Source organism: Tasmannia lanceolata, unplaced genomic scaffold (assembly GCF_043159265.1).
Source record: "Tasmannia lanceolata isolate RefF3 unplaced genomic scaffold, GAP_Taslan_0.1 ptg000024l, whole genome shotgun sequence".
NCBI lineage: Eukaryota > Viridiplantae > Streptophyta > Magnoliopsida > Canellales > Winteraceae > Tasmannia > Tasmannia lanceolata.
In genome coordinates, this window is record NW_027518701.1 from 13,550,483 (window position 1) to 13,578,088 (window position 27,606).

Sequence of the window (27,606 nt, forward strand, 5' to 3'; positions counted from 1 at the left end):
TTTCTTGGACCTCCTTAACCCAAGCTGGAGTGACTGTAGTAATAGCATGGCAGGAAACTTGAGGCAACCTGGAAAGGGCATCTGCAACCTTGTTTTCAGTACCTGTCTTGTACCCAATTGTGTAATCAAAACCCAAAAGTTTTGTAATCCACTTCTGCTGTAACAATGTAGTAACCCTTTGTTCCAAAAAATATTTGAGACTCTGGTGATCAGTTTTGATAATGAAATGGTGTCCCATCAAATAAGCTCTCCATTTCTTAACTGCCAATAATATTGCTAACATCTCCTTCTCATAGGTTGACAATCCCATATTTTTTCCTGTCAAAGCTTTACTTAAGAAAGCTATTGGTCTCCCCTCCTGCATTAAGACAACACCTATTCCAGCCCAACTTGCATCACACTCTAGTACAAAGGGTTTAGAGAAATCAGGTAGTGCCAACACTGGGGTAGTGGTCATTGCTTCCTTGAGAGCAGCAAAAGATTGTTCAGCACTCTCAGACCATTTGAACTGATTCTTTTGCAACATGGGTGTTAAAGGTTTGCTGATTTTACCGTAATCTTTGACAAATTTCCTATAGTACCCAGTGAGGCCAAGAAACCCTCTTAATTGCTTGATTGTAGCTGGTTTAGGCCAAGATATCATGGCAGCAACCTTACTTGGATCAGCTGCCACTCCTCTTCCGGACACAATATGCCCCAAATACCCCATCTCTAATTTTCCAAATTCACATTTAGACAACTTAACAAACAAGGTGTTGTCTTGGAAAATTTGTAATGTTATTCGCAAATGTTCCACATGCTCTTCCACTGATCTGCTATACACCAATATATCATCAAAAAATACGAGGATGAATTTCCTTAAGTGTTCCTGAAAAATGGAATTCATTAAGGATTGGAAGGTTGATGGGGCATTGGTGAGCCCAAATGGCATAACCAAAAATTCATAATGTCCCTGATGTGTACGAAAGGCAGTTTTATGAACATCTTCTGCAACCACTCTAATTTGATGGTACCCTGCTCTTAAGTCTAGTTTTGAAAAAATGGTAGCCCCATATAACTCATCCAGAAGCTTATCAATCAAAGGAATAGGGAACTTGTCCTTGACTGTAACTTGATTTAATGACCTGTAATCTACACAAAAGTGCCAACTTCCATCTTTCTTTTTAACCAACAATACAGGAGATGAAAAAGGTCTTACACTCGGTCTTATTACTCCAGTTTCTAGCATTTCTCTCACGAATTTCTCTATTTCATTCTTTTGAACATAGGGATAACGATAAGGCCTTACACTAACCGCATTAGTTCCTTCTTTCAATGGAATTTTGTGATCATGGGATCTAAGTGGAGGTAATTCCTTAGGAGTATCAAAAACTTCACGGAATTCTGAAAGCAAAGTTTGTATTTCAGGAAGTACCTAGCTTGTCGAAGGACTTTCTTCAATGGAATGCAGTTGAGCCATCAATCCTCTGGTAGATTTTTTGATCATTTTTTCCCATGCGCCACCCATCATTTGCTGTAAACTAACCTCTTCCTTATCTGCCTGTAAGATGACCTTCTTGCCCAATAAAGAGAACTCCATTTCGAGCTTCTTGAAATCCCATAAAATTGGCCCTAAATTAGATAGCCATTCAATACCCAACACTGCATCACAACCTCCCAACGGAAGCAGTCTCATCTCATAATAGAATTTTGTACCTTGCATCTCCCAACTGAACTTGGAACAAACTGCATTGCTAGCCACTCTTCGTCCATCCGCGTCTGCAACCCACAATTTTCCAGTAGACTGAATCTTGCAGCCCATTTTCTTTGCAAAATTCTCATCCAAGAAGTTATGCGTGCTTCCTGAATCAATTAAAATAACAATAGGCTCCGTCTTGACTAAGCCTTTAATCTTCATAGTGTTGTAGCTAGTAGCACCTGCAAGAGCATGGACTGATATGTGCATATCAACCTCTTCTACTTCATCTACTTCCTCTAATATCTCCATCTTCCCACTATTTTTTCTTTGTTCTGAGTTGTCATCCGAATCACTTCCTTCATCAGCTCCTAACATCAAATAAACTTGTTTTTTCCTGCATCTATGTCCAGGAATATATTTCTCGTCACAATTATAGCAAAGGCCCTTGGCCCTTCTCGCCTCCATCTCAGCTTGTGAGAGTCTCTTAATTGGTATTCCAGAGCCACTAGTGATCTTGCTAGACTCTACTGGATGCTGCCCAATATTGTTGGGCTGAATCTTGGACTTCCTGTACAAGGCCTCCACGTTCGCCTCCTGCAATTTGGCCATGGCTATAACATCTATTATTGTGGACGGTTTACACATTTGTACCCCACTCATTATGTCATCCTTTAATCCACTGATAAAACAGCTGATAAAGAATTGTTCATTCAATCCTCTAGTCTTGTTAGCCAACTCCTCGAACTTCTTTTGATAAACCCTTATTGTAGTACTTTGCTGCAACTTCGTTAAATCCCCAAGCGCATCCGTGCTGGGATCATCTCCGAATCTTGCACACAAATCATTAGCAAATTCCTCCAAACTAGGATTTGGTCTCATGGATTGATACCACTGAAACCACTGAATTGCTTCCTCTTCTAAATGAATTCCTGCTATCTGAACCTTCTTATCTTCATCAATTTCATGAAATTGGAAATAATGTTGGCATCTATAGATCCAACCTTTAGCCTTCCCCCCTTTGAATTTTGGGAAATCGATCCGATTATATTTCAGCAAGAACGTATTCTTTGCAGCATTCTCGTTACTCCTGGACGATTCTCTTGTCTTGTTCTTGGATCTTTCTTGTAGTAGTTGTTGAATCATGCTAGCTATGTTCTGAATCTCATGCTTCATTTCACCAATATGAGTCTGGTTATTCTTGATTTGTTCCTCCAATTTCTTCAACTCTTGTGAACGAGTATTTTCCGCCATTGATGTCTGTTACAAGCTTCTTCAGGAAAACAAAATTGCTCTGATACCAAATGATAGGAATTCTTGAATTCCTAAGTTCTTTTGATGGAAGAACTCTAAACCCCAAACCTCTTTTTAATTGGAAAGAGAATAAAACCCCAAATGTTGCTGAAAAATTTATATTTCCTTATTCTCATTCCATTTGCCCTTTTAATAGAGCTGATTACAACAGAAATGCATAACAACCAAAAATAGAATTACAACAATTAATTGAAAGCTAGCTAATGCTAACCTATACTTTAGTGACACTTGTCACCACTGCTGACCGTACAATACAGTTGATAGTTTCCCTCCTTCTCTCATCTCCTAACACTCTTTCAGCCCCTAAAACCCAACTGACACACTCTCTTTCTTGCCTTCTCCAACAGCCGAACAACCCCTTCATCACCCCTCTTACGCCAATCGATTAACTTCTTTAACCATACCAACTTCATCCCTTCATCCCAAACTTTACCCAACTATCTAACCGAAGCCCATTCTTTTATAGCCTATTCTTTAAACCTCCTATCTATTATCCTTTTAACCCTTTAACCGACACTGCCATCATCTTGGTTTTCACAAAATCTTTTCTCTTCTTAACTGAATTTCAACCCATTAATTCTCTTAGGATTTCTAAGTTAATTTCATGCCCTTTTAAGTGACTGTTTCACCCTTTTAAATACCTTTTGTAAACAGACTCATATTCCCCTTTTCACCCCCTTTCATCAGTGGAGCCCACCAATTTACACCTTGTCATTTTATGGGATAGGGCCCACCATTTACACATCATGTTTGTGAAGTGAAATATATGCCTTTTTTTTTGCTTGGGACAACCTCCTATGGTGTATTTATGACATCTCTTTCACACTAGAAGGGCTGCTCAAGTAAAAAAGGAGGGGGGGGGGGGAATATATAATTTCCCATCGTGTTTTGATGGGTGTGTCCCACTATCTCCACCCAAACTCGTACACTTGGTTTTAAATTTGGATTTAGGGAAAATTTTGTTTTAGGACCGAAATTTCGGATTTCGGACGAAATTTAAAACCATGCCCATATAGGGTGGGGCCCACCATTTTTCACCTCATTTTATGAGATGCGCCCCACCATATAGTACCCATGCCTATTTTAGGCAACTGATTTTGGCACCAAGGTTTCAAATTTCGGTTTCGTAATGCGTTTCGGTCCTCCCAAATTTGGAATTTCGATCGAAGTCCAACGAAAACTTTTCCACGGCTATTTTTTTTCAAACTTTATTTCGATCAAAATTTCCAAAATTTCAGTAATTTCGGCTGAAATTTCGGGACAATATTAAATAATTATAAAAATTTTAGTTTCTTGGGTGAAATCCCTAAAATTTCGGGATAAAGGAAATTTTGAAATTTCTGCCGAAATAAACTCCTATTTTGGGTTTAGTCGATCTTGGTTTTGTTATCGACCGAAACCCGAAATTTCAGATTTCGGTCGAAATTTAAAAACCTTGATTGGCACTACCATGTTTTGATAATTGCACAAACTCAGTGAGTTAGTGCAACTACTAAAAATGGTAGTGCCAATATCCATAGCCTATTCTTAAACTAGAAGGGCAACGGTGTCATCAATGGAAGAACACCTTCACCCCCAATAAACTACAAAATTACCCAATACCATCCCCGAAAAAAAAACTCGTAATTTCAAGAAAAACCAATGGGACATTCGTTGTTTGGATTTTGAGAGTTGATTTTGTGTCGAAAACTGATTTTTAGGCTGAAAACTAAACGCAACTTTGCGTCCAATAATCAGTTTTCCACTCAAAATCAATTCTTGTAACCCAAAACAAACAAGAAACATCCTTTTTCTCAAATGGAACGTGGAAACCAGTAGGGATGTCAACAGATCCACCTGTGTCTTAGTCATGACTCATTCAAATTGTTCATCGATCGGATTAGACTCAGAGTTTTCTTCGGATCCTACTTCCTACATATCCATCACAATCTATTTCAAATTAGACGGTCCATCGGAGTGTCCTATTAGATCCTACTTACATTTTACACAATTAAAAATCATAAAAGAGGGCTAGTGCAAATGTGACTGTAGCTACACCCGACATGAGAGAGATGATGAAAAAAAAATACTAAAATTAGGAATCGGTTGAAAAAACTGCAAAACTTAATTTTACTAAACTATCCCTATGATTATACATAAATTTATAAAAAATAGAGGTTATTTTCTTAAAGAGGAAAGTGTTCCTGAGCTATAGCTCAAAAACACATGTGGCCCAACATTTTTGGGGGATCCAAAGCATTCATTTGGAAGGCCCTTCCGCAGATAGGGTGTGTACAAAAAATTAGCCATGTATGATCATCTTACCCCAATCAAAGGTGGAGGGGAAAATGGAGACAATGTGTGTCCATATTTTTGCCCATTTTTCCCTCCACAAATTGCAGGGTAAGGATGATCCTATAGGGCTGGTTTTTGGTACACACCCGATCAATGGAAGGGCCTTCTATATGAATGCTTTGGATCCCTAAAAAAATGTGGCCACGTGTTTTTTAGCTATAGCTAAGATAAGCTTATCTGACCTATAGCTTAGGAATGCTTTCGTCTTTCTTAAAATAGTATAATAAAATTGGATGTAAGACGGTCCCACAAGCTTTTTTGTTGGTTGGGTAATAATTTTGGATCGTATGATAGGTCCCAAAATGTGTCCATTGGTCCTGGTAATAATGTATCTAGAATTAGATCGTCCGTTTGAAGTGTGGATTCAAGGTTCATCAGACCATCTGGTCCATTAACAGCCATAAAAAGCAGGGATACTTACGTAATTTCACATAAAATTAGGGAAGTGATATATTCGTCCCAGTTTTTTTCTCCGGGACGCCCCTATAGTGTATTTATGACGGGTCCTTTTACACCACATGGGATGTCCCAGGAAAGAAAAAGGGGGAGACAAATCATTTCCCAATAATTATATAGACAAGCTGGATTAAGACACCAATTTTACCAGGAGTTTGTCTCAGCGAAATTCTTTTCTTCAGAGTTCGACGAGTTTGAGCTCTCGAAAGGTATTTTGTCCAATCTAGGGTTTCATTTTAGTATATTTTAGTTCGATTTTAGTGGAGATTCTGTTTATATTTTTGAATTTGTTCTTATTTATTTCTGTTACTAATCATCTGTAAGAAATCGCTCTTGAATAAAAAGTTATGCAATTTTCTGCTGATAATTTTGATATTTGGTGTTCTGTTCAATCTAGGGTTTTATTTACTGTATTTCAGATTGATTTCAGTGGAGGTTTTTCTAATATCTTTAAGAAATCCCTCTTGAATAATAACTTATGCAATTTTCTGCTGATAGTTTTGATATTTGGTGTTCTGTTCAATCTAGGGTTTCATTGAGTGTATTTCAGTTTGATTTCAGTGGAGGTTTTTCTAATATCTTTAAGAAATCCCTCTTGAATGATAACTTATGCAATTTTCTGCTGATAGTTTTGTTATTTGGTGTTCTTAATCTGACGGTTAAGCTCGTAGGGACTTGAATATTTGAGATCCTAGGGTTTTGATTCTGCTAATATTTATTTTATTTTTCTTATTTATTTTGGTTACTAATCTTCTATAAGAAATCATTATTGGGAAATAACTTATGCAATTTTCTGTTGATAGTTTTGATATTTGGTGTTCTTAATCTGACAGTTGCGCTCGTAGGGACTCATATATTTGAAATCCGACACGGTTTCTGATTTTCTTCACATCTCTTGTTTTGTTTTGTTGCTGAAATTCTAAGGTCTTATGGACTTCTTCACATTTCACTTGGGGTCCATTGGACTTTAAGGGGTTGTTTGTAATCAAGGATTTTTTTTAATCCAGGCTTGTAAAATCCTGCATTTTACGAGCTGAAACCTAGATTCTATAAGCTAAAGCCTGTATTTTACGTTTTTAGGATTGTAAAGCTTATAAAATCTAGGTTTTAGTATATAAAGTCTGGGTTTTAGCTTCTAAGATCAAGGATTTTAAAATCTTGGATTATAAAATCCTTATATCCAAACAGCCCCTAAATGTCGGTGCAGTATTTAGCTGAATGTAGGGTTTTATGTTCAGTATTTCTATGTTTGATGTAAGAAATTAATTTTGTGCTTCTATGTTCGTGATTTGCCTTATCTATATTATATGTTAAAATTTCTATCTATTTTTTAAGTTTCTGGATTGTGGTATTTTCCTTTTGTTGATATTAAATTTTTGTATTTCAATGTTGGGTTTTTTTTGTTTATGTTTCATTTCAGGGAATGATTATGCTGATTTTGCTCTTTTTCTTTCCTACTCTTTTCATTATTTGATTTTCTTCTACCTGTGAGGTTTGTTCAAATTTTGGGTTTTGTGGCTTGTTTCTTGGTATGCATGAAGTTTGAATCTTTACTTACTTTTCTAGGTGGATTTTGTCTCTTCATAGAAGCTCTCCTAAGGTCAAATTTGTTTCTTCTTTGGTATTTTGGTTTGATTTTGTCCTTAAAATTCTATGTTATTCAGAATCAGATGCCTTTTCATTCCTCCCTTTTTCTTTTTTACCAACAAATCTAGGGCGGATTTTGTGTTAAAAAAACTGAATTTAGGGCTGATTTTTCTCCAACATTGTTTGTAGCTTATCCTCATGACATACCAGGTCCCTTTTTCTAGTGTTATTAGTTTGAAATCAGTTTTTCGTCAGTTTTGTAGTATAGTCCTTTACTTTTTAGGTTTTAGATCTTGGTACAAACTTCAATTTTAATAGTTTTTTGGCCTATTTCTAGTTCTATGTTTTATTTATGTGTTTTCTGTTACATGGTTTTCCTTGATTTCAGTTGTGAATTCTACTGGGTTGAGTGATGGAAACTGGAGGCAATTCTCTTCCATCCGGGCCCGATGGAGTGAAAAGGAAAGTATGCTATTTCTATGACCCAGAGGTAGGTAATTACTATTATGGTCAGGGTCACCCGATGAAACCACATCGGATTCGAATGACCCATGCCCTTCTCGCCCAATATGGATTGCTCCAACAAATGCAGGTCCTAAAGCCCTTTCCTGCTAGGGACAGAGACCTATGCCGATTCCATGCTGATGATTATGTGGCTTTCTTAAGGGGCATCACTCCAGAAACACAACAAGATCAATTGAGGGCATTGAAGAGGTTCAATGTTGGAGAAGACTGCCCAGTGTTTGATGGCCTTTACTCTTTCTGTCAGACTTATGCCGGTGGGTCAGTTGGTGGCGCTGTGAAGTTAAACCATGGGCTTGATATTGCTGTCAATTGGGCTGGTGGGCTTCATCATGCTAAGAAGTGCGAAGCTTCTGGATTCTGTTATGTGAACGATATTGTGTTGGCAATTTTGGAACTTCTCAAACAACATGAGGTTGGTTTCCTGTGCTAATGTGCAAGGTTTTAAATTTCGGTTTCGGCCTTGGCCAACGAAAATTTCGGCTGAATCGGGGAAAAAGTAAATTACATTACTATGCCGAAATTCTGGAAAAATAGTATATTTGTGAAAAGAAATTCATTTTCCCGAAATTTCGGCCGGAATTTCCGAAATATCCGAAATTTTGGGTTCTTGTGATTTCGGTTTCGGTCTCAACCGAAATCCAAAATTTCGGCCGAAATTTAAAACCTTGCGCATGTGTTACTTCTATTTTAATATTTGATGTGGGGAAGAGACAATAAGTTTACGACACACTTGTCAAGATGTGTTATATTATATCTCCATTACATATTGCAGGCATGTTGTAATATTCTTGTTATTTCTCTTTTCCAACCTATTCTTACTTGTTTGGCTTATGCAAAATATTTTGCGTGGTTCCTGGAGGTAATGGTTGTGTTAGACGTCAAAGGTAAGAGAAACTTTTTAGAGGCTATAGTACTAAGTACGAAGAAAGACATTTGCAATAGACAGCAGTTAATGTGTGATGTATTAAATGTCCGTGTGCATGCCTTTGGTCCTCAAACATAGGAAAATGCCATCTCTATGGGGTTGTGGAGGTTCCTCTTTTCCCCCTTGAGAGTCATTTGTGTATTCCCTTTTCTTGATTTGTTTGTTATCCTCTGCATTGACCACCTTGGCTGAGAAATGAAGGTTTTGGTATTCTTCCTATAGTTCATTTCTCTTTGACAAGGAGTGGTCGACCTCGTTTTATACAAAGAGTACTTCAAGGATGGGCATTGCCTCAGTTGTAGAGTTGGTCTTCTGTGGTGGTACAAGTGCCACATGAGAAATTTCCAAATACTTATTATAACAAATTGTTGCATTGGTTGGTCATGTTATTTTCTGTGTGTCATTTTCCATATTGACTTTTTTCATTTTTTGACCAGATAAAAGAATTTTTATAAAAAGCAAAGAAAATACAAAAAGAGCTATTACAAGCCACAATATCACCCAATAAACAAGTTCATGCAATATTTGATCATAAAGATACACTATTTGGCAGGGTATTTCTTAGCCAAAGAATAAGAACTCGTAGTAATTACTCAACAAGGAAATATCGCAAAAGCATTTTTAAGCTATTTAATCACTAATGAACAATCTCCTTCAATCCATACTTTGCTAGCTCACAAACTGTTAAAGAACTTTCTACCTTTCACAGTAGCTTTGAATTCCATTGTGACCTGGTGGTCACGGGTTCGAGTCACAAAAACAGCCTCTCAGCAAAGGTAAGGCTGCGTACATCTAGCCCTCCCCAGACCCCGCAATGGCGGGAGCCTCGTGCAATGGGCTGCCCTTTATAGTAGCTTTGAATTCCACATTAATACCCTGTAAATCTCCAATAGGATTGCATAAGGCATGATAATCAAGGCAGAAAGAAATTGTTGAGTCATGATAAGCAAGGTAGAAAAATCAATAATCACTCTTATTGCCTTGCGTCTCCTAATTCTTCTTGATGACTTCCATGCTTCTACCTACCTTTAGCTTTATCAGTTCAGGTAAAAAAAAAAACTTTAGCTTTATCCATCTTCCAAATATTTGAAACTCATTCTAGAGTTGTTTTATTGGCAATCTTAAGTTCTCCCAGCCCTCCATTATCAGAATATGATTTTTAATTACTAGTTCCATCACGTACCATCATTTGCATGTTTTTTGTTGTTGTTTTGAACCCTTTCAGCTTGTTTCCTTACGTTTCCCAACTTGTTGTATGCCTTTGTCATTTGCTTATTTGTTAGGTAGACATTCTTGCAGCCACATTTCCTGATTTTGTTTTTCACATTGTAATATTGATAATAAATCATAATACTTTTAATGATTTATTAAAAACACTAGAATAAAATAAAGCTTCAAAACCTGAAGCTATATATACTAATGCATGATCAGCCATATTCTAACGTCCTCTTTTCTTTACATTTCATATACACAATTTCTCCTATAGGTTTAAAATTGAATCATAAATCGTATATTACATGATTCAGCATGAATCATGAGTAAGGATTGAAATTTTGGTTACGGTGTAGGTTTGGCCACAGCCAAAACCGAAATTTGGTAAAAAAATAAATTTCGTTAAAATCCAAAATTTATTTCGGATTTCGGGGAAACAATTTTAAAAAATAAATATGGCCGAAATTTCCTAAATTCCGAAATTTCGGCCAAAATCTGGGCCAACATCGAAATTTGTACTTTCGGTGTCGGCCCCGGCCGAAATTTAAAACCATGATCATGAGGTTTGGGTGTTCATTTGATTTTACTGCAGCGCCCACTTTTTTTAGCATAATATTTTTCAATATGTACCCATTAGTTTCATCATATTTCCATTTATTATTTTTCTCATATGTTTCTTCATAATCATATGGCAGCGTGTTCTCTATGTGGACATTGATATTCACCACGGAGATGGCGTAGAAGAGGCTTTCTACACGACTGACAGGGTCATGACTGTGTCATTCCATAAGTTTGGAGATTATTTTCCTGGTACGGGTGACATACGTGACATTGGACATGCAAAGGGAAAATATTACTCACTGAATGTCCCACTCGATGATGGAATTGATGATGAAAGCTACCAGTCTTTATTCAAACCCATCATTGGGAAAGTGATGGAAGTTTTCCGGCCCGGTGCTGTTGTTCTCCAGTGTGGTGCTGACTCCTTATCTGGAGACAGGTTGGGTTGTTTCAACCTCTCCATCAAAGGCCATGCTGAGTGTGTAAGATATATGAGATCATTCAATGTTCCATTGCTGCTGGTGGGTGGTGGTGGGTATACCATCCGGAACGTTGCTCGTTGTTGGTGTTATGAGGTACTCTAGCTTAACTAAATTTTCCTGTCTTTCTTTTTTCGAAAAATCAAATTATTCTTAGTACTTATAATGTGATTACTATGTACTAACCATGGTTTAAAATTTCGGCCGAGATTCCGAAATTTCGGATTTCGGTCTGGGCCGAAACCAAAACCACCTGAAACCTTCGGCCGAAATTTCGGGAAATTGTAATTTTAAAAAAAAATTCCAAAATTTCGACACATTAATGAAATTTGTTTTTTTAACCGAATTTCGGCCAAAATTTCGGTTTCGGCTACGTGCGAAACCGAAACCTAAATTTTAAACCTTGGTACTAGCTTTATGACATAACAAACATGTTTCTTTTTCCAAAAATGCCTCCTTGATTTTTTGATCTTCCCTGAGACCATTATATGTGTGGAACATCCATCCCAATTTGATTTATGGGCCATTGATCTGTGGGCTACCACATGTACGGGAAGTGCACCAACATGGTGCCGGTCAGATGATCATAACCAGGTCTGGAAATGGCAACAGTTAACATTCAACAGAAAGAAAGTTATAAGATCCTCTTTCCAAATCATAGGCTAGAATCATTTAGTAGTTGCGCTGCCAACTATTCCCTTTTGTACAAGTCGTGTCTGGCCAGTTCAATGGCCCCAATCACGATAAAGGTGTGACGCCTACCTGCTGGGGCTGGTAGGTTTTAAATACCTATGCGGTGCAACGTTACTTATCATTTTTTTATTAACTTTTTATTTAACTTGGTGATGTCAAGAGTTCTGGTATGCTTAATTAGAACCTATTAATAATATAAAATGTACTTTTTTGCAATTAAATTATTTTTTGAACAGTGAAGAAAACACTTACTATGAAAGACTGGTGTTCTTCTATGTATTTTTGTTCAAAAGTTCAAAACAAACCTGCAATCCAGACTTTTTATCGGACAAGAGATACTGTTATTTTCTTGAACTTACGTATGGATTAAGATATTTTACTGAACTTGCATATGGATTAAGATATTTTACTCAAGGGGAGTGATAAATCTACCCAAATATCTTAAATCGACCCCTTTTTAAGGTAAAACGTTAGCACATTGAATAAAGCTGCCATCTGCCGTTAAACATCGTACAAGTGTACAAATCTCACGCCCTAACGTTTTACGCCCTACGCCCTAACATCGTAGAACACCAATCTTTCATAGTAAATGTTTTCTTCACTGTTCAAAACAAATGAATTGTAAAAAATTACATTCTATTATGAATAGGTTCTGATTAAGCATGACAATTAACTAAAGGGGAGTGATAAATCGACCCCCATATATCTTACATCGACCCCTTTTTAAGGTAAAATGTTAGCACATTGAATAAAGATGCCATCTGCTGTTAAACATCGTACAAGAGTACAAACAACCCTGCCATCAGACCATAGTAGCTGGAAACTCCTTGGGTGGGCGGGAAACTCGTTTCCCTTGAAAGCATTTCGGAAACGTGATAAAAATTTTGGGAAATGTTTCCGTAATGCATGAGAAACGTATGGGAAACTTGTGTGAAATATGTGTGACACACATGAGAAATGTATGGGGAATACGTGGAAAACTTACGTGAAACATCTGTGAAACTTACGGAAATTGTTTTTGAGGGTTAGGATCAACCCTCTAACATTCAGATCGGAGGGTTAGGATCAACCTATTGAAATGATTTTTGAGGCACAACCTGTTTAGGCTGTGGCCCATCTAATGGACGGTATCCTAATCCTCTATAGATCGGAGGGTTAGGATCAACCTATGGAAATGATTTTTGGGGCACAACCTATTTAGTCTGTGGCCCATCTAATGGACGGCTTGGATTATCCTATTGTGCAGGCCATACCGTACTTTTAATAAAGTGAGGAGTGCCCTCATCAAAATACAGTAGTGCTGATAACATTTCCCTATTTTTTATTGATGACTCTTTACCTTCACAAGTGTGAAGTTTCCGTCTTCTTTTTTTGACCAACACATTGCAAAAGGAACTATAATCCAAAGGTTTGTGCCTTGATCCCCTAGGTGCATACATCTCCCTTCTAAATAAGGTTCCCCATTGAGTACGAAAAAATCCAATAAATTCAAAATGAACTCAAAACAATCCACCGTATTCTCCTTGATATCTTGCACATGATACACCTATTCGCTAACCTCAATTTCTTCATCTTTAATATGTCCTGTTGTTCATCTTCTCAAGCACTTTCGTTGTCTTCAAAAATATGTTGAAGATGGATTTTGTTTAAAAGATACCAAGAGGATCAGCTCCTGAATATACTTATCCTGTTCGACATGAGTGATGAAAACTCCTTCATCAAATTTAGAAGGCTAAGCAAACAAGGAAATTCGTTCTCTTTTAGATTCATCACCTCTCAACATCCATCCCCCCCTAGAAATATCTCCATGATATAATTTTTGGACAGCAAACACCACCACTTGTATAACACTTCTTTACTATGAGTCATGTCACCTTCCTGCAATCTTTTGTTTCTTTCCTCCTCAGTCTCCTTCAAGACCATATTGGAGTTAGGGTCATACATCATACATAACTTCTCTCAATTGCTCGTGCCGAAACTGCCTGGCCTCCCCCACCTTTCTCTTTGCAGGACAACCAAGATCTTTCTCAAGAGGCAGTTATCGAGGCCATGTCCATTGAGGCCTCCTTTTCTCTTCTATTCATTCCCTTTGTGATTTCTTCTACCATATGAATCTGGTTGTAGTTTGTAGGATATTGTCTTGGTTTCTAGGAATCTAGGATTCCCAACTTTTTTTAATGTTTTAATTGTTATTTTTTTCGTCTTTAGTTTCTTCCATTGATGTGTTAGATTGCCTTGACCTAAAATTTCAAATCTAATAGCGATGAAAAATAGTAACAATAACCTGATTGAAGAAAAGAAAATGGACGCAAGCAATGTGAAGAGCTTTGGACTTCCCCAACATTTTTTTGGTGATGATGGAAGCAAGAGTTGAAAATTTGCTCAGTGTTTCCAAAGAAAAGTTATAGAAGAATAAGAACGGAATAAAAGAAGAAAAAATAGGAGACAGAGATCATATGATTAACTAGGATACTTTCAAGTAAAATACATAGGGTTCAGCAGCGGGGAATCGTCACCCTTGGGATGAATGGGGGATGATTATGGTCCATCATACTTGTGAATGGAACCATGATCTATGGGCTGCCTCATGCAACATATCAAGGCTGCAAACAATCAATATATTAAATTTCATTTTAGGGAGAAGTCTAGAAAGATGTTTCCGCTTCCCTTGATCAAGGGGCTAGGATCATTTGATTATGGTGGGGCTACTGTGATGGATTGGACTCGTTTTGGTATGCTAGATTATTGGACCAGATTGCCAGGCATGTGTCATGTGCACAGTTGCACATTGAGCCATGAACATTATCGTTCACTTTGACAGGGATAATCCCAGATAATATTTGTCTAATGAGTTTGCCTTTAGGAACAGGAATTATCTTGACTCATGAGGACTAATATGGTCCATCATACACATTGCACCTATGTTTGATGGCCATGACCATTGTCCTAATGGGACACCACCTGGTTACGTGGTGGGTCCTATTTCCATGTTGAACATAGATCCCATCTGCAAGATTTGAACAAACAATCAAACTGGCATATAGCTTCACATATAGACAAATTACAATTTAAATGAGGGCTGCCAAATAAGATAATATCATAGTTGACATTTTTTTGGCGTTCTTTTGCAGTTTGAATTAATTGCGGTTATTACATACAAATGCCTACTAAACATTACTTTCTTTTTTCTTACAGACCGGAGTTGCTCTTGGTGTTGAAGTTGATGACAAGATGCCACATCATGAATATTATGAATATTTTGGTCCGGATTATACTCTTCATGTTGCTCCAAGTAACATGGAGAATAAAAACTCACGCCAGTTATTGGAAGATATACGGACAAAGCTGCTTGACAATCTTTCAAAGCTCCGGCATGCTCCTAGCGTCCAATTTCAGGAACGGCCACCTGATACTGAGCTTCCAGAGGTATGGTGCTGCATCTAGTATTCTACTATTGTTTTTTTTTGTTTTTTCGAAAGTACTATTGTTATTATATAACAAATTATAAATATGTTTGCATCTCATAATTTATTCCTTTCATCTCTGGAATTAAGTCTTACTTTGTTTACAGTCAAGAGTAAAATACCCATGATATAGAGTTCATAGTTATCAAGATGGTTTGGGAAAATTTTGGTGGGGGCATTAACTCAAATATTTGGATATTATTCTGAAAATTCAGAAAATTCTGTAGCAATAATCTGTCATGTGCTATGCATGAACCCATCGGTATTTGAATTCTCAATGTAGAACATCCTCAGGTGAACTCTACCTTATATTGTCAATTGTTCAGACTCAAAAGATTATTCTGATTGAACTATCACAATATCCTCCGATCAATTCCCTTGCAATGGATGGTCAAAATTGTTATTTTAAATTTAATAGATAGTTATTTTAAAGGGAATTGCTATTTTAAAGGGAATAAATAGTTATTTTAAAGCCGACCCCAACTAGTTTGGGACGAAGGCTTAGTTGAGTTGAGTTATTTTAAAGGGAATTGCTAAGGTCCATCGCAAAAGGCATTTCGTGGCTGGTCCGTCGCATGTCAGACAAACCACCTCGTGAATGGAGACAAAATTTTGTCTGACATGCGACAAAATTTTGATTTTGTCTCCATTCACGAGGTGGTTTGTCTGACATGCGACAGACCAGCCACGAAATGCCTTTTGCGATGGACCCTAGCAGATCCCTATTTTAATATATACATAGAATTTGTAAAGTATGGTACTATTATACATTTATACTCCATTTAAATTAAGAGCCAGATATGTTAGCTTTTTTTTTTTTAGAATAACATTAATTACAAGAGATTTCAGGGAGGGAGTTTGATTTTGTACTTCACTATTCATTAATTGGTCCAACTCAACATTTTTTTAAATATATCTTATTTTTTATTAATAAATATATCCGATTTAGCTTTTGACTCTTTAAATAATTTGCCAGAAATTGAAAAGATCAAGAATTTTTTTTCATCTTATGGTTTTTTCTTGAAAAAGCTCTTGCTAAGTTAATGATGTAGAGGGGAGCCGACCAAAGTGTATGGGTTTTATAATTAGTCTAGGAAAATGGTACTTTGTCTTTTCATTCATGTTTGGAGTGGTATTTCAATCCTTTATGTTAGCTAGGGTTAGTTTAAGTATGGGAAAAATCTTGCCATTTAGAGGACTTTGATTTTTGAAGAATTAGGAATTTGGAGAATTTTTTGAACTCCTTTCTTCAGCTGGAGTTGTTTCTATCCGGGGAGCTGGTTGCGTTAGGGTGGTAGATTTGAATGAAATCTTTCTTCATCCTCTGCTGATTCCTGTAGTTTTCTCCTAGTTGCATACAAGGTAATTCTTGTGTTTTTTTAAAGGAAGTTAGTAAGCTCCATTTGTCATCACAATCTGAGCAACTTGCTGATTTTTGAGTTGTAGTCCCTTTTGTTGAATTCTATTGCGTTTATCAATCACATTTTCGGTTGATAAGCTTTCTGGGGATTTTACATTGTAATCTGTTGGACGATGAGGGGGTTTTTCAATCTTGTTGCTTTCCTGAGTTTTGGAATTGACCATAACATGTGGTAATCTCCAATTCACCGGTTTTTTGCAATCTTGAATTTCATGAGCACCTGAAATTCATCATTGATTTGGAATTCCTACCTTCATTTGTCATAGATATTAGCTCTAAGAAAGTCTTACAGACCTTCTATTGACAAACAAGAATCTCCCTTATGGTAGGCCCAAAACACCAAACCCTCTGCCCAAAACACCAAACCCTTTAGCTAGTTGCATTATCTGAACGAAATTAATTTCAGGTTATAACAGCCTTCGAACACCAATAGTCCGGTATTTGGAAAGCTTGAAGTTGTTATTAATGCCACTGAAATTATAAAATCTGGTATGAAGTTGATAAGTAATGATTGGAGTCTAAGGGACATGTCAGATTCTTTAAGGCCTTAAGGGTTAAAGTGGATCGAAGCCTTGAGAATTGAACCCAAGCTTTCCTAAACTTGAAATCTGCTTGTGCCAAAATTCCTAGTGAAACTATTGTTGGACGTTTTCACTCTATCCCTTGGAATTTGGTTTCCAACACCCTAGCCCAATAAACTACCCAAGCTTCTGACAATGAAGATCCAACAACCCTCTTCACTTTGGACTTGTATATGAGAGCCATTACTAGGCTTGTAATAAAGAGTTTCTTCCTCAGCTGCATCTGAGAAATGAGGTCCAACTACTAACCTAGAAATTGTCTGTGAAAATGTTGGAGTGGGTACCCTGCTGCCATCAACCACTGTAATGTTAATGGGTTGGTTGTAGTTTGGGTTCTAGAAATATTGATCAACCCCTTCTTGGAATTATGGTTGTGGTGGATGTTTCTATACATCCATGACATCTCATCCTCTCTAATAGCATCGCTTACAAGTTGGTATTCTAAGCAAACAAGGCCTGAAAGCATAGAGCTCAAGGGTATGTCCCTATGGATTGAACATGGGTACTATATTTGAAGTACAGATCTATGATAATGTTGCATTGGAATTTAGTGAGCTCCCTTGGCTCCTTATTCTAGCATTCACATCCTCCACTCTCTAGAAAATAAAATCAAGGAGACTTTGACTAACTATACTGCCTTTCGAGTCTAATTACTATCTTGAAAGGTTTTGCCTACAATGATTAGAGACTGGAGGAATCTTGCCTCTCAGGATTATTGCTTGCATCAAGCGGGTTGTTCGCCAATACCTAAAGAAGAGAAACCTGTTATGTGTTTTAGCACTAGAAAGACTTTTGCGTTAAAATGATGCATGCATGTCCAATTGCTTGCACTGTTTCCAGACCTTGATAACCACAATTCAAGCTCTTGAGTGAAAGTCTCTTGAGTCGGCTTGCATGTCTCTCCTTACTGATGGAAGTGCTTGTGCCTTGTGTTGCTCTCAGCTCTGTCAACCAGCTAGTCATTGGGCTGTGACTACTTCAAGACAAGTTGGTTGAGCTAAATGATTTTCGAGTTCAATTGCTTTGGATGGAGTTAAATGGTTGAATGAGTATGTCTTGTTTGGCTTTGATACCATAAAATGATGTAGTTGGAGGTGAATGACCTGCCTGATGCAAGCAATAATTCTGAGAGGCAAGATTTCTTCGGTCTCTAATCGTTGTAGGCAGAAAACCTTTTGAGGTAGTAGTTGGACACGAATGAGAGTATACAGTTAGTCAAAGCCTCCTTGATGATTTTATTTTTCCAGGAGTGGAAGTATGAGAATGCTAGAATAAGGAGCGAAGGGAGCTCACTAAATTCCAATGCAACATTGTCATGGGCCTGTACTTCAAATGTAGTACCCAGGTTCAATCTAGGGGGGACAGAACCGTAAGCTCAATGCTCTCAGGCCTTGTTTCCTTAAAATACCAACTTGCATGCGATGCTATTAGAGATGATGAGTTGTCATAGATGTAGAGAAACATTCATTACAACCATAATTCCAAGAAGGGATTGATCGATATTTCTAAAACCCAAACCACAACCAACCCATTAACGTTACAGTGGTTGATGGCAGCATAGTACCCACTCCAACATTTTCACAGCCAATTTCAGCTATTGGCTGGATCTCATTTCTCAGATGCAGCTGAGGAAGAAACTCACAAGCCTAGTCATGGTTCTCATAATATAGACACCCAATTTTGTCAAGGTGGTACTAATGATAGGTTGTCGCGAGGAAGAGTCCCATGATGAGCCTAGAGCCCTTCTTCTCTTTCTCTTGACCTCTCTCTCTAGTTAATGAAACGGGGAATACTTCTCCAAAACTAATTTGGCCCAAAGTTAGAACTCAAAAGCCCGTTTCCACACAGCACTACGGCACAACTAAAAAGCCTGTTTCCACACGACATTCACCCAAATTTAACTTTGAGTAAAAAAACGTGCAAAGTTATGCACACCGGTTCAAAGCGTGTTTCTAGGTATTGGATGCCCCTCGCCGAAAGGAGCCCAACGAACCTGACCGCGCGCGATTTGGAGTCCAAACAGAGGAGTTATCGACTTTTAAAGTTCCCGAAAAACTCCCGCAAAATCCTAGAAACTCGATTTCGGGCTCACCAAAGTTATCCACACCACTCCAAAGCATGAAGTTAGGTTCATAGGAATCCAACGAATCGAACGAGGAATCCAACGAATCTGACCAAATGCAAATCTGACCAAATGCAAATCTGACCAAACGAAGAATCTTGTCCCTAGGAATCCAACGAATCTGACCAAACGCAAATCGGAGTCCAAACGAAGGAGTTATGGCCCACCGAAACTCCCGGAAAACCTCGAAAACACCCGAAATACCCTCAACGGACATACAGGTGGCACCCAAATCGCAGGGTGCGACCTCCAAATCGCAAAATGTGATTTGGAAATTGCACCCTGCAATTTCCCATCTGAACCTCTATAAGGGGGGGGGGGGGGGGGGGGGGGATAAGTGTAAAATCAGATTTTAACATTTTAGAAGTTGATTTTCAGATAAAAAACCTTTGTTTCTTTGTTTTTCGATCATTTTCAAAGTAAACTTTGTCCAAAAAACCTAGTTTCTTTACCCAAGAGAGTTTTTCGATCATTTTCAAAGTAAACTCTGTAAAAAAAAACCCTAGTTTCTTTACCCGAGAGATAGAGTAGAGGAATTCTTAGGGAGCTCACAGTGGGCGTCGGCATTCTACCGAATATCCGAGGACTCGGGGCGACACCCTCCAAATAGCGTCGTTGTTCTGCCGAAGGTCGAAAAACTCGGGGCTATCATATCCAAATAGCGCTGTTGTTTTGCCGAATTTTCAGGGAACCCAAAGCTACATCATCCAACTAGCGTTGTTGTTCTGCCGAATTTTTTGGGAACCCGAAGCTACATCATCTAACTAGCGCCATTGTTCTGCCGAATTTTCGGAGAACTCAGAGCTGCACCATCCAACTAGCGTCGTTACGCTGCCGACTTTTCGGGAGGCGTCCCCTCTCCTTTGGTAAAATTACATTTATTTCATTGCTTTCTGCATTTCTATTATAAAATCCGGTATATGGTAGTTATAGGGTCCAGGGCTCCTCTTGCCCCGATCCTGTAACGTAAATCTTGTACCTCTCTTTGTAAATAGGGCTATGTTCCCTCTCCTTATTCCGCAACTCTGTCTCCGGTCCGACCATAGACAAGAGAGACGGAAACGAGAGTCCTCGTGCTCCAACGACATTGGACAAACGGAGGGAATCACAAACCCATTGTTTTCTTTCCTTTATGTCTTGTCATTTCCGTTTGTTTTAGTTCTCTTGATTGAGGTTATACTACGAGATCCTCCTGGGACTCGAAATATGCAGTATATATAACTTCAACCCGGATAACGCCCAAACCGATTCTTTTCTTTTCAAATCCTATTTATTTACATACAAGAATTAAGCCTAATCATAATAAAGATTTAAAAGTTACGATTTCTGATAAAATTCTTTAAAACTGCCAAACCAAGTCAAGAGACTGGATTTAACCGGGCATGAGGGGTGTCTAACACCTTCCCCGAATGTAAACATAACCCTTACTCAGATTTTTGTAAAAACCATGCCTTAACAAACAGAGTAAAATTACGGGTTCTAGGCCCCAAACCTAGAGTACAACTTTGGTTATTGCTCCTCCATTGAAATTTGGATCTCTATCCTCGTTTCATCGGAAAATTAGGCACGGGTCCTAGGCCCTAACCTAGGTGGCGACTCTGAAATTCTCTTTTGTATGGAATTCGGATTACGATCCCAAGTTCACAGGAAACGTAGACAAACAAACACCTTCTTACCCGATGGGGTGATCCCGCGCTACCGAAAGGGACCGAGCTGGAAAAAACCGGCTCCCACACATATACATGTCCATAGTGAAGAGGGTTGTTGGATCTTCATTGTCAAAAGCTTGGGTAGGTTATTGGGCTAGGGCATTCACAACCAAATTCCAAGTGATTGAGTGATAACGTCCAACAACAATTCACTGGGAATTTTGGCGCAAGCAGATTTCATGCTTAGGAACTTGGTGAAGCTTGTGTTTAATTGTAAAGGCTTAGACCTGCTTTGACTCTTAAAGCCTCATGGAATGACATATCTCCTAGGCTCCAACCATTACTTATCAAGTTCCCCAACCAATACTTATCAACTTCATACCGAATGTTTATAATTTCAGTGGCATTAGTAACTATTCCAAGCTTTACATATACTGGGCTATTAGTGATCGAAGTCTGCTATAACCCGAAATTAATTTTGTTTAGAGAACGCAACTAGGTAGCATGTTCAATGTTTTGGGTCTGCCATAAGGGAGATTCATGTTTGCCAGTAGCAAGTCTGTATGAATTTCTTAGAGCTAATATCTATGGTTAATCAAGGTAGGAATTCCAAACAATGACAAATTTCAGGTGCTCATGAAATCGAAGACTGCCAAAACCCAGTGAATTGAAGATTACCACATGTTATGGTTAATTCCAACAACGCAAACAAGCAACAAGATTGAAACACCCCTTCATTGCCAACAAATTATAAGGTAAAATCCACAGAAAACTTTTCAACTTGAAATGTGATTGATGAACACAATAAAATTCAGTAAAAGGGACTGCAACTTTGACATCAGCAAGTTGCTCGGATCGTGATGATGAATTGAGCCTACTGACTTCCTTTCAAAAAACAAAAACCCACAAGAATTACCTTGTATGCAATAAGGGGAAAATTACAGGAATCAACAGATGAGGAAGAAAACTTTCATTCAGATCTAGCTCCCTAATGCAACCAACTTCCTGGATAGTAAACTCCTATTGTTGGAGGAAGGAGCTGAAATAAATTCTCCAAATTCCCAATTCTTTAAAAATCAATTTCCCCAAACGACAAGATTCCCCCCCCCCCCCCCCCCCCCCCCCCCCCCCCCCCACTTAAACTAACCATAGCTAACAGAAAGGACTGAAATACCCCTCCAAACACGAATGAAAAGACAAACTACCATTTTCTACACTAATAGAACCTTGGTCCAGCTGGAGTGGGTGGAGTTCTTAGAGATGATAGTGGGGAGGTGATTTGGGCTTTTGCGGGTCCTATTGGTGTAGCGGATGCCAATGAAGCTGAGTTTAGGGCGGTGTATCAAGGCTTCAAGTTGCTTGATAAAAATATCGTTGACATGGTGGTGATTGAAGGAGACTCCTTGAATGTGATCTGGTGGCTTAAAAGATTTTGCCCTTATCCTTCGAGATTTGCTAGATTCTTTGATGAGATTCAAGATTGCGTGGGTTCATCATCTATTATTTATAATCATGTGCATCGTTCCCCTAATGGGGTGGCAGATGAGCTAGGCGTAGAAAAGGATGATTTGGAGCTTTTTGATTTCTTGCCGCCTTGATTTTCTTGTTATCCCATTTTTACTGTTGTTGTTTTGCCTTATTCTTTTGTTGTAATTGACCATCTCGGTCCTTTTTAATGAAATTTGCTGCCATTCAAAAAAAAAACAACAACTATGAAACCCATACACTTTGGTCTGGACCCGCTCTTCATCAGATAATTAATTAATAACTTTCATTTTTACGCAATTTTGTAACTATTGTTTCTCCTGCTTTCTCTGGAGTCTTTACACTGTATAGAACCCCAAGCCATTTGAATAATTTTCATGCACATTAAAAGTTTTTGTTGTTGGTTTTGCTTTTCCCAATGTTGGATGGTTGTATACTACGGGATAAAATAAACACTTTTTGTGGCACTTTATTGGATGGTTCAAGTTCTTCACCCAATGGGAAAAATCATTGGTACTGATGATGCAGGGTTGTGTTTTGGAAATTGATTGTGATCCTCTTCATACTTGATTCTAGAAAAAGCAGAAACAACATACTTGTATGGATGATGACAGTTTCTGCACATGCAAAAGTCCACACAGTTGATGTGCTTCCCGGGGGGTGGGGGGGGGGCACAAGAAGAAGAAAACCATGAATTGGTAAACTTCTTGTGATGTGGATGGCTGCAAATTGGTTGTAAAGTGGTAGAACATGAACATGTATCACACATTCGTTACGTGTGTGACGCTAGCAGTCAGAGATAATTTTATTTTGAACAATCAATCCTACAAACTATCACCGTTTGATTGTAGTTACGTGCTGCTATTCAAAAAATATATGTTACATGTTTTCTGACACAAGGGAATGTCATTTGGTTATTGATTCCTTTATAGGAACTGTAAGTTGTAACAGCTGGTAACATCCAACTTGAAAAGTATTTAACAAAGATTAATGGCATTATCAACAAAAGGAGTGTGGATATCATGTCCCATAATCGTTTGTCATTTATTCAAAATCTCTTTTTTAAAACAAATCTGTGTCATTATGAGTGTGGATGTCATGCCCAATAATTGTTTCTCAATTTATTGAAAATCTTAGTAATGTCATTTGTTAAAACAAATCTTATTCTATGGATTTTTTGCGTGTATTGTTTTTGGTGTCATAGTTGCTAGTATGATAAATCCCAGCTGTTTAATTTGTTGAATCTACAGGCAGATGATGATCAAGAGGATGGAGATGGGAGATGGGATCCTGATTCTGACATGGAAATTGATGATCCTAAGCAATCAGATGAGGCATTGCGGTACTTCTCTTTTCCTTTTTTTATTTTCACTTATTCAAACGGCCGCTGATTATCACCCCTGGTTACACTACAGTAAGCATGTATCGAGCAACAATCAGAACGTAAGAATTAAGAGAGAGATAATCGAATCTGAGGTCAAAGATCAGGTAAATTTTGGTCCTTTCTGTTCTAAAACATGTCCAATTAAGCCAAATCATCAATGCTTCTTACTCAAACTTATCTTTGGTTGATTTCTGTTAAAACATATCAGTTAAGTCAACTCGTTAATATTTCAGCCTTATTCAAAGTTATTTGAGACTTTAGTTGCTGTTATTGCAATATTTCTTTATAATGATCCCTTCTGAATAATCCTTTTAGTTTTCTTTTGTTATATTTTAAAATAAAGGAGCTGAATTATGCAATTAACAATCAGGAATTCTGTAGACATCATCTGTAATAAACATAGGAAATATAAACTGCCAACTAATTTTAGTTAATCCACGTACCAATGAATAACCATCAGAATAAAATCTATGGATGTGCCCTATGGTATTCATTACTAGTACATAGCTGTTGACAGGTATTATTTATATTATTGTTCTTTAAGAAGTAGTCCCCAAGGGTTTAAATTTCGGTTTCTGTGTTGGTTTCGGCCACCACCAAAACCGGAATGTTCCTGTTTCGGGCCGGAATTTCGGCCGAAATCATGTGGAATAGTCTGTTCTGTTCTCTCTTCGGCTCTTTCTTTGTTCTCGACTTCCGGTGCTTCTTGAAGACACTGTGAAATGAAAGATCTTTAGGTCTTGCTTGAAAAAAGGAAGTTGGTTGCTTGGAGATAGCTGCTTCAACCGCTGACTTGCTTGCTTGACCGTCTTTGTTCTTCCTCTCACCTTTCTTCCCGTTCTCCTGCCCATGAAAATGCTTGGCAAGAGAGAAGTCATAAAGCTAATACTAGGAAACGAAACCACGGATGACGTACTGACAAAACGAGAAGAAAAATCAAAAGAAACATTGCCACGATCACGCGGAAAAACATCATGACGCAGAGGAGGGAGGGGAGAAAAAGAAAGATCAGGAGAATCATTATCAACATGTATGATTATGATTTCGTTTATTTTTTTTTAATTTCGACCGAAATGTCTAAACTTTTGGTGTCAATTTCAGCGATTTCGGTTGAAATTTCACTATTTCTGTGGACATTTTATAAATTTCGGTGGAAATGATAACATTTCGGTAACTTTAAAAAAAAAAATGATAACATTTTGGTGTACATGGTGTACATTTTTAAAATTTCGGCGAAAATTAAAAAGTCCAAAAATGAAATTTCAACCAACATTTCGGCAATTTTGGAATTTCGTTAAAATTTCGGCGAAATCTTGTAAAGAAACGACTTCATGTGAATTTCATTTCGGTTTGTGCCGAAACCGAAATATTTCGGCGTTTCGTTTCGGCCGAAATTTAAAACCATGGTAGTCCCTCTCAGAGGTTTATCTTACAGTGAACCTCTAACATCTCGTATCCTTGGGACCAAACTCTAGCTATTCAATTGGATAGCCTGTCATTTAATAAATGATAAAGGTTCTGGTTATAAAATATTATCTAGCAGATTAAAATTTATGTCTTTTATGTTTTAGAATAAGGGAAAATATTGAAATTCCAAAACCTTCCGATTGAAATCTTCATTTCGTAGAAATAGATGACATTATACGTCAAGAATATTTTTTGGGAAATGATAAATGTGCCCCTTTTCATCACATGGGACACCCAACTGCATTGTATGTGGCAATCAAATCGGTTGAATCCCTCTGAAGTGAAGTACAACAGCCCCTCTGCAGTCATGGATACACTGCTGCTGGGTGTCCCAAGTGATGAAAAGGGGCGCATTTATCATTTCCCTATTTTTTTCTGTCCGAAGTTGTAAGCAAACACATCACTTCACAACATATCGATAGGGTGGAGAGAGATGATTTCTTCTGGGATAATACTTTTTGTCTTACCTATGGTTTTGACTGGAAGGATCAAATGATTATTTTCTTCTCACTTGAAGTAGTGCACCATGGGAGGTCCATTATTTCCACTAGTTCTGAGGTTCCTCTGGTGATTTCCTAAAAGTGGTATATACGGTGTATATATTGATTAAGATCTTTCTCCACACCCTAACCATATGTCAAATAAAAACAATTAAATCAAATACAGTTGGACAACACCAGAGCAATGTTGTACTAGGCTCAGATTACTTGTCCTTCTAGTTGGATCTCCAATTTTCTAGGTTACACTAAATTAATACCCTCTGAAGACGGTTCTAGTTTTATGGAAAAATGCGTTTGAAAGAGGAGCAAAGCAAAAGTAGCATGTCTAAAAGTAAAGTTAATGGGGGCCATCCTTCAGGAAAATGTGAAAATCAGGTAAATATAATGATGGGGCCCATCATTAGAGCTTTGAATTTTTTTCTTTAGCCGTAGGGGTATAAGTGTGTTTTGGGAATTTATTTTTATTGTAATGGGAGGGATAGTGTTTTGTTAGAGTTTGCACTATTCACCCACATGTTTTAGCTTTTATTGTCGTTGGGTTTTGTGTGGGAACCTTCTAGAGTTTAGGGCTTTAGTCAAGAGGGCCCACATTTCTTATGTTTGAGTTGTAGGAAGAGTCTTTAATCACAAGTCAACGTTATATTGTAGAGGCCTCAGGGTCATTGATATGATCTATGATGAATGAAAAAAAAAAACCTTGCTTGTGCAACCATAGATGAGTGATTCTCCATCGATCTTGGTGTGATGCCTTGATCAACCGTACTTGTGTTGTATCTAATTTCTTCGTCTTTTCTCTATGGAAACATGAAATCCCTTCTGTAACTGTGTTTTTAAGATTTGAAAGTTCATGTGGTATATTGTTTTAGATTAAGAATATGCTAAAAATTCAAGTGGTCAAATCTGTTCTTGAACCCTACTATCAGATTTGATCAATCTCAGGCGTCGGCATTTATTGATTGACTTGATAAAAATCCAACATACATATTTGAGTGATTTTTGTTTTGAACTTTAATGCTTAATATTATCTTTGAATTCAATGGCTAGATCTAATTATATTTGTGAAATAATCCAAAACCCTAACTAGTTTTATTCCGTATTGGTTCTACATAAAAAAAGTCAACCATTTTGAACTGCTTCGAAAAATAAAATCCAGATTTTGAAGTGGAGAAATTTATATTGGTTCTATTTTATGAGATTATGGAGTTCCCTCCTTTGTTGTAGTTCCCTGAGATTTCTTTATGGAGGGAGAGGGACCTAGCAAAAAGGTTTGTAAACTAGTGTTTAAGAACCCATACTCGGACATGGACTTTTTCAACGTGGAACTGAGTTGACTCGGGTCAGTCAATGATTAATGCAATGAGACTTGTATATATGGAGAGTCGGATTTTTTTGGCTTTGTAGGGCCACAACTCTTTGCGCGTACAATCCCGGAAACGGGCTTCTTTTCGCTTCCTAGTCTCTTCTTCCTCCTCTTCTTTCATCCTCTGCCCTGCCATGTTTTATCTTCTCATGGTGAGAGGTGCAATAAGGAGCTCTCTTTTTTACAAGACTAACCCATCCCCTTTTTTAATCATTAATTATTTATTTGAAATTACTTAAACGCCCTCATCTGCAATTGATTTCCATTCAAATTGAGGGGAGTAAATTGTGGAGCACGAAGGGAAGAGGAAGGGAGATGAAAATACGTGCTCCTCCAATTTGGGCTTGTGGGATCAACTTCCCACATGATGACAATTGACTTAAACCTTCTATCTTGTTGCATCAACAACACCT

General features: G+C 37.8%; 1 protein-coding gene across 1 annotated transcript in view; it reads left to right on the forward strand.

The window, feature by feature from the left end:
• Nucleotides 1–5,837: 5,837 nt before the first annotated feature.
• The window catches only part of LOC143857201 (histone deacetylase 19-like), a 39,501-nt gene continuing 17,732 nt past the window's right edge, over nt 5,838–27,606 (forward strand). The window contains exons 1-6 of the mRNA XM_077367598.1: nt 5,838–5,988; nt 7,755–8,303; nt 10,724–11,164; nt 14,957–15,187; nt 23,733–23,824; nt 23,898–23,970. Of these exons, the coding sequence (XP_077223713.1) occupies nt 7,779–8,303; nt 10,724–11,164; nt 14,957–15,187; nt 23,733–23,824; nt 23,898–23,970 (1,362 nt within the window). The 5' untranslated portion in view covers nt 5,838–5,988; nt 7,755–7,778. The remainder of the gene's footprint in view (nt 5,989–7,754; nt 8,304–10,723; nt 11,165–14,956; nt 15,188–23,732; nt 23,825–23,897; nt 23,971–27,606) is intronic.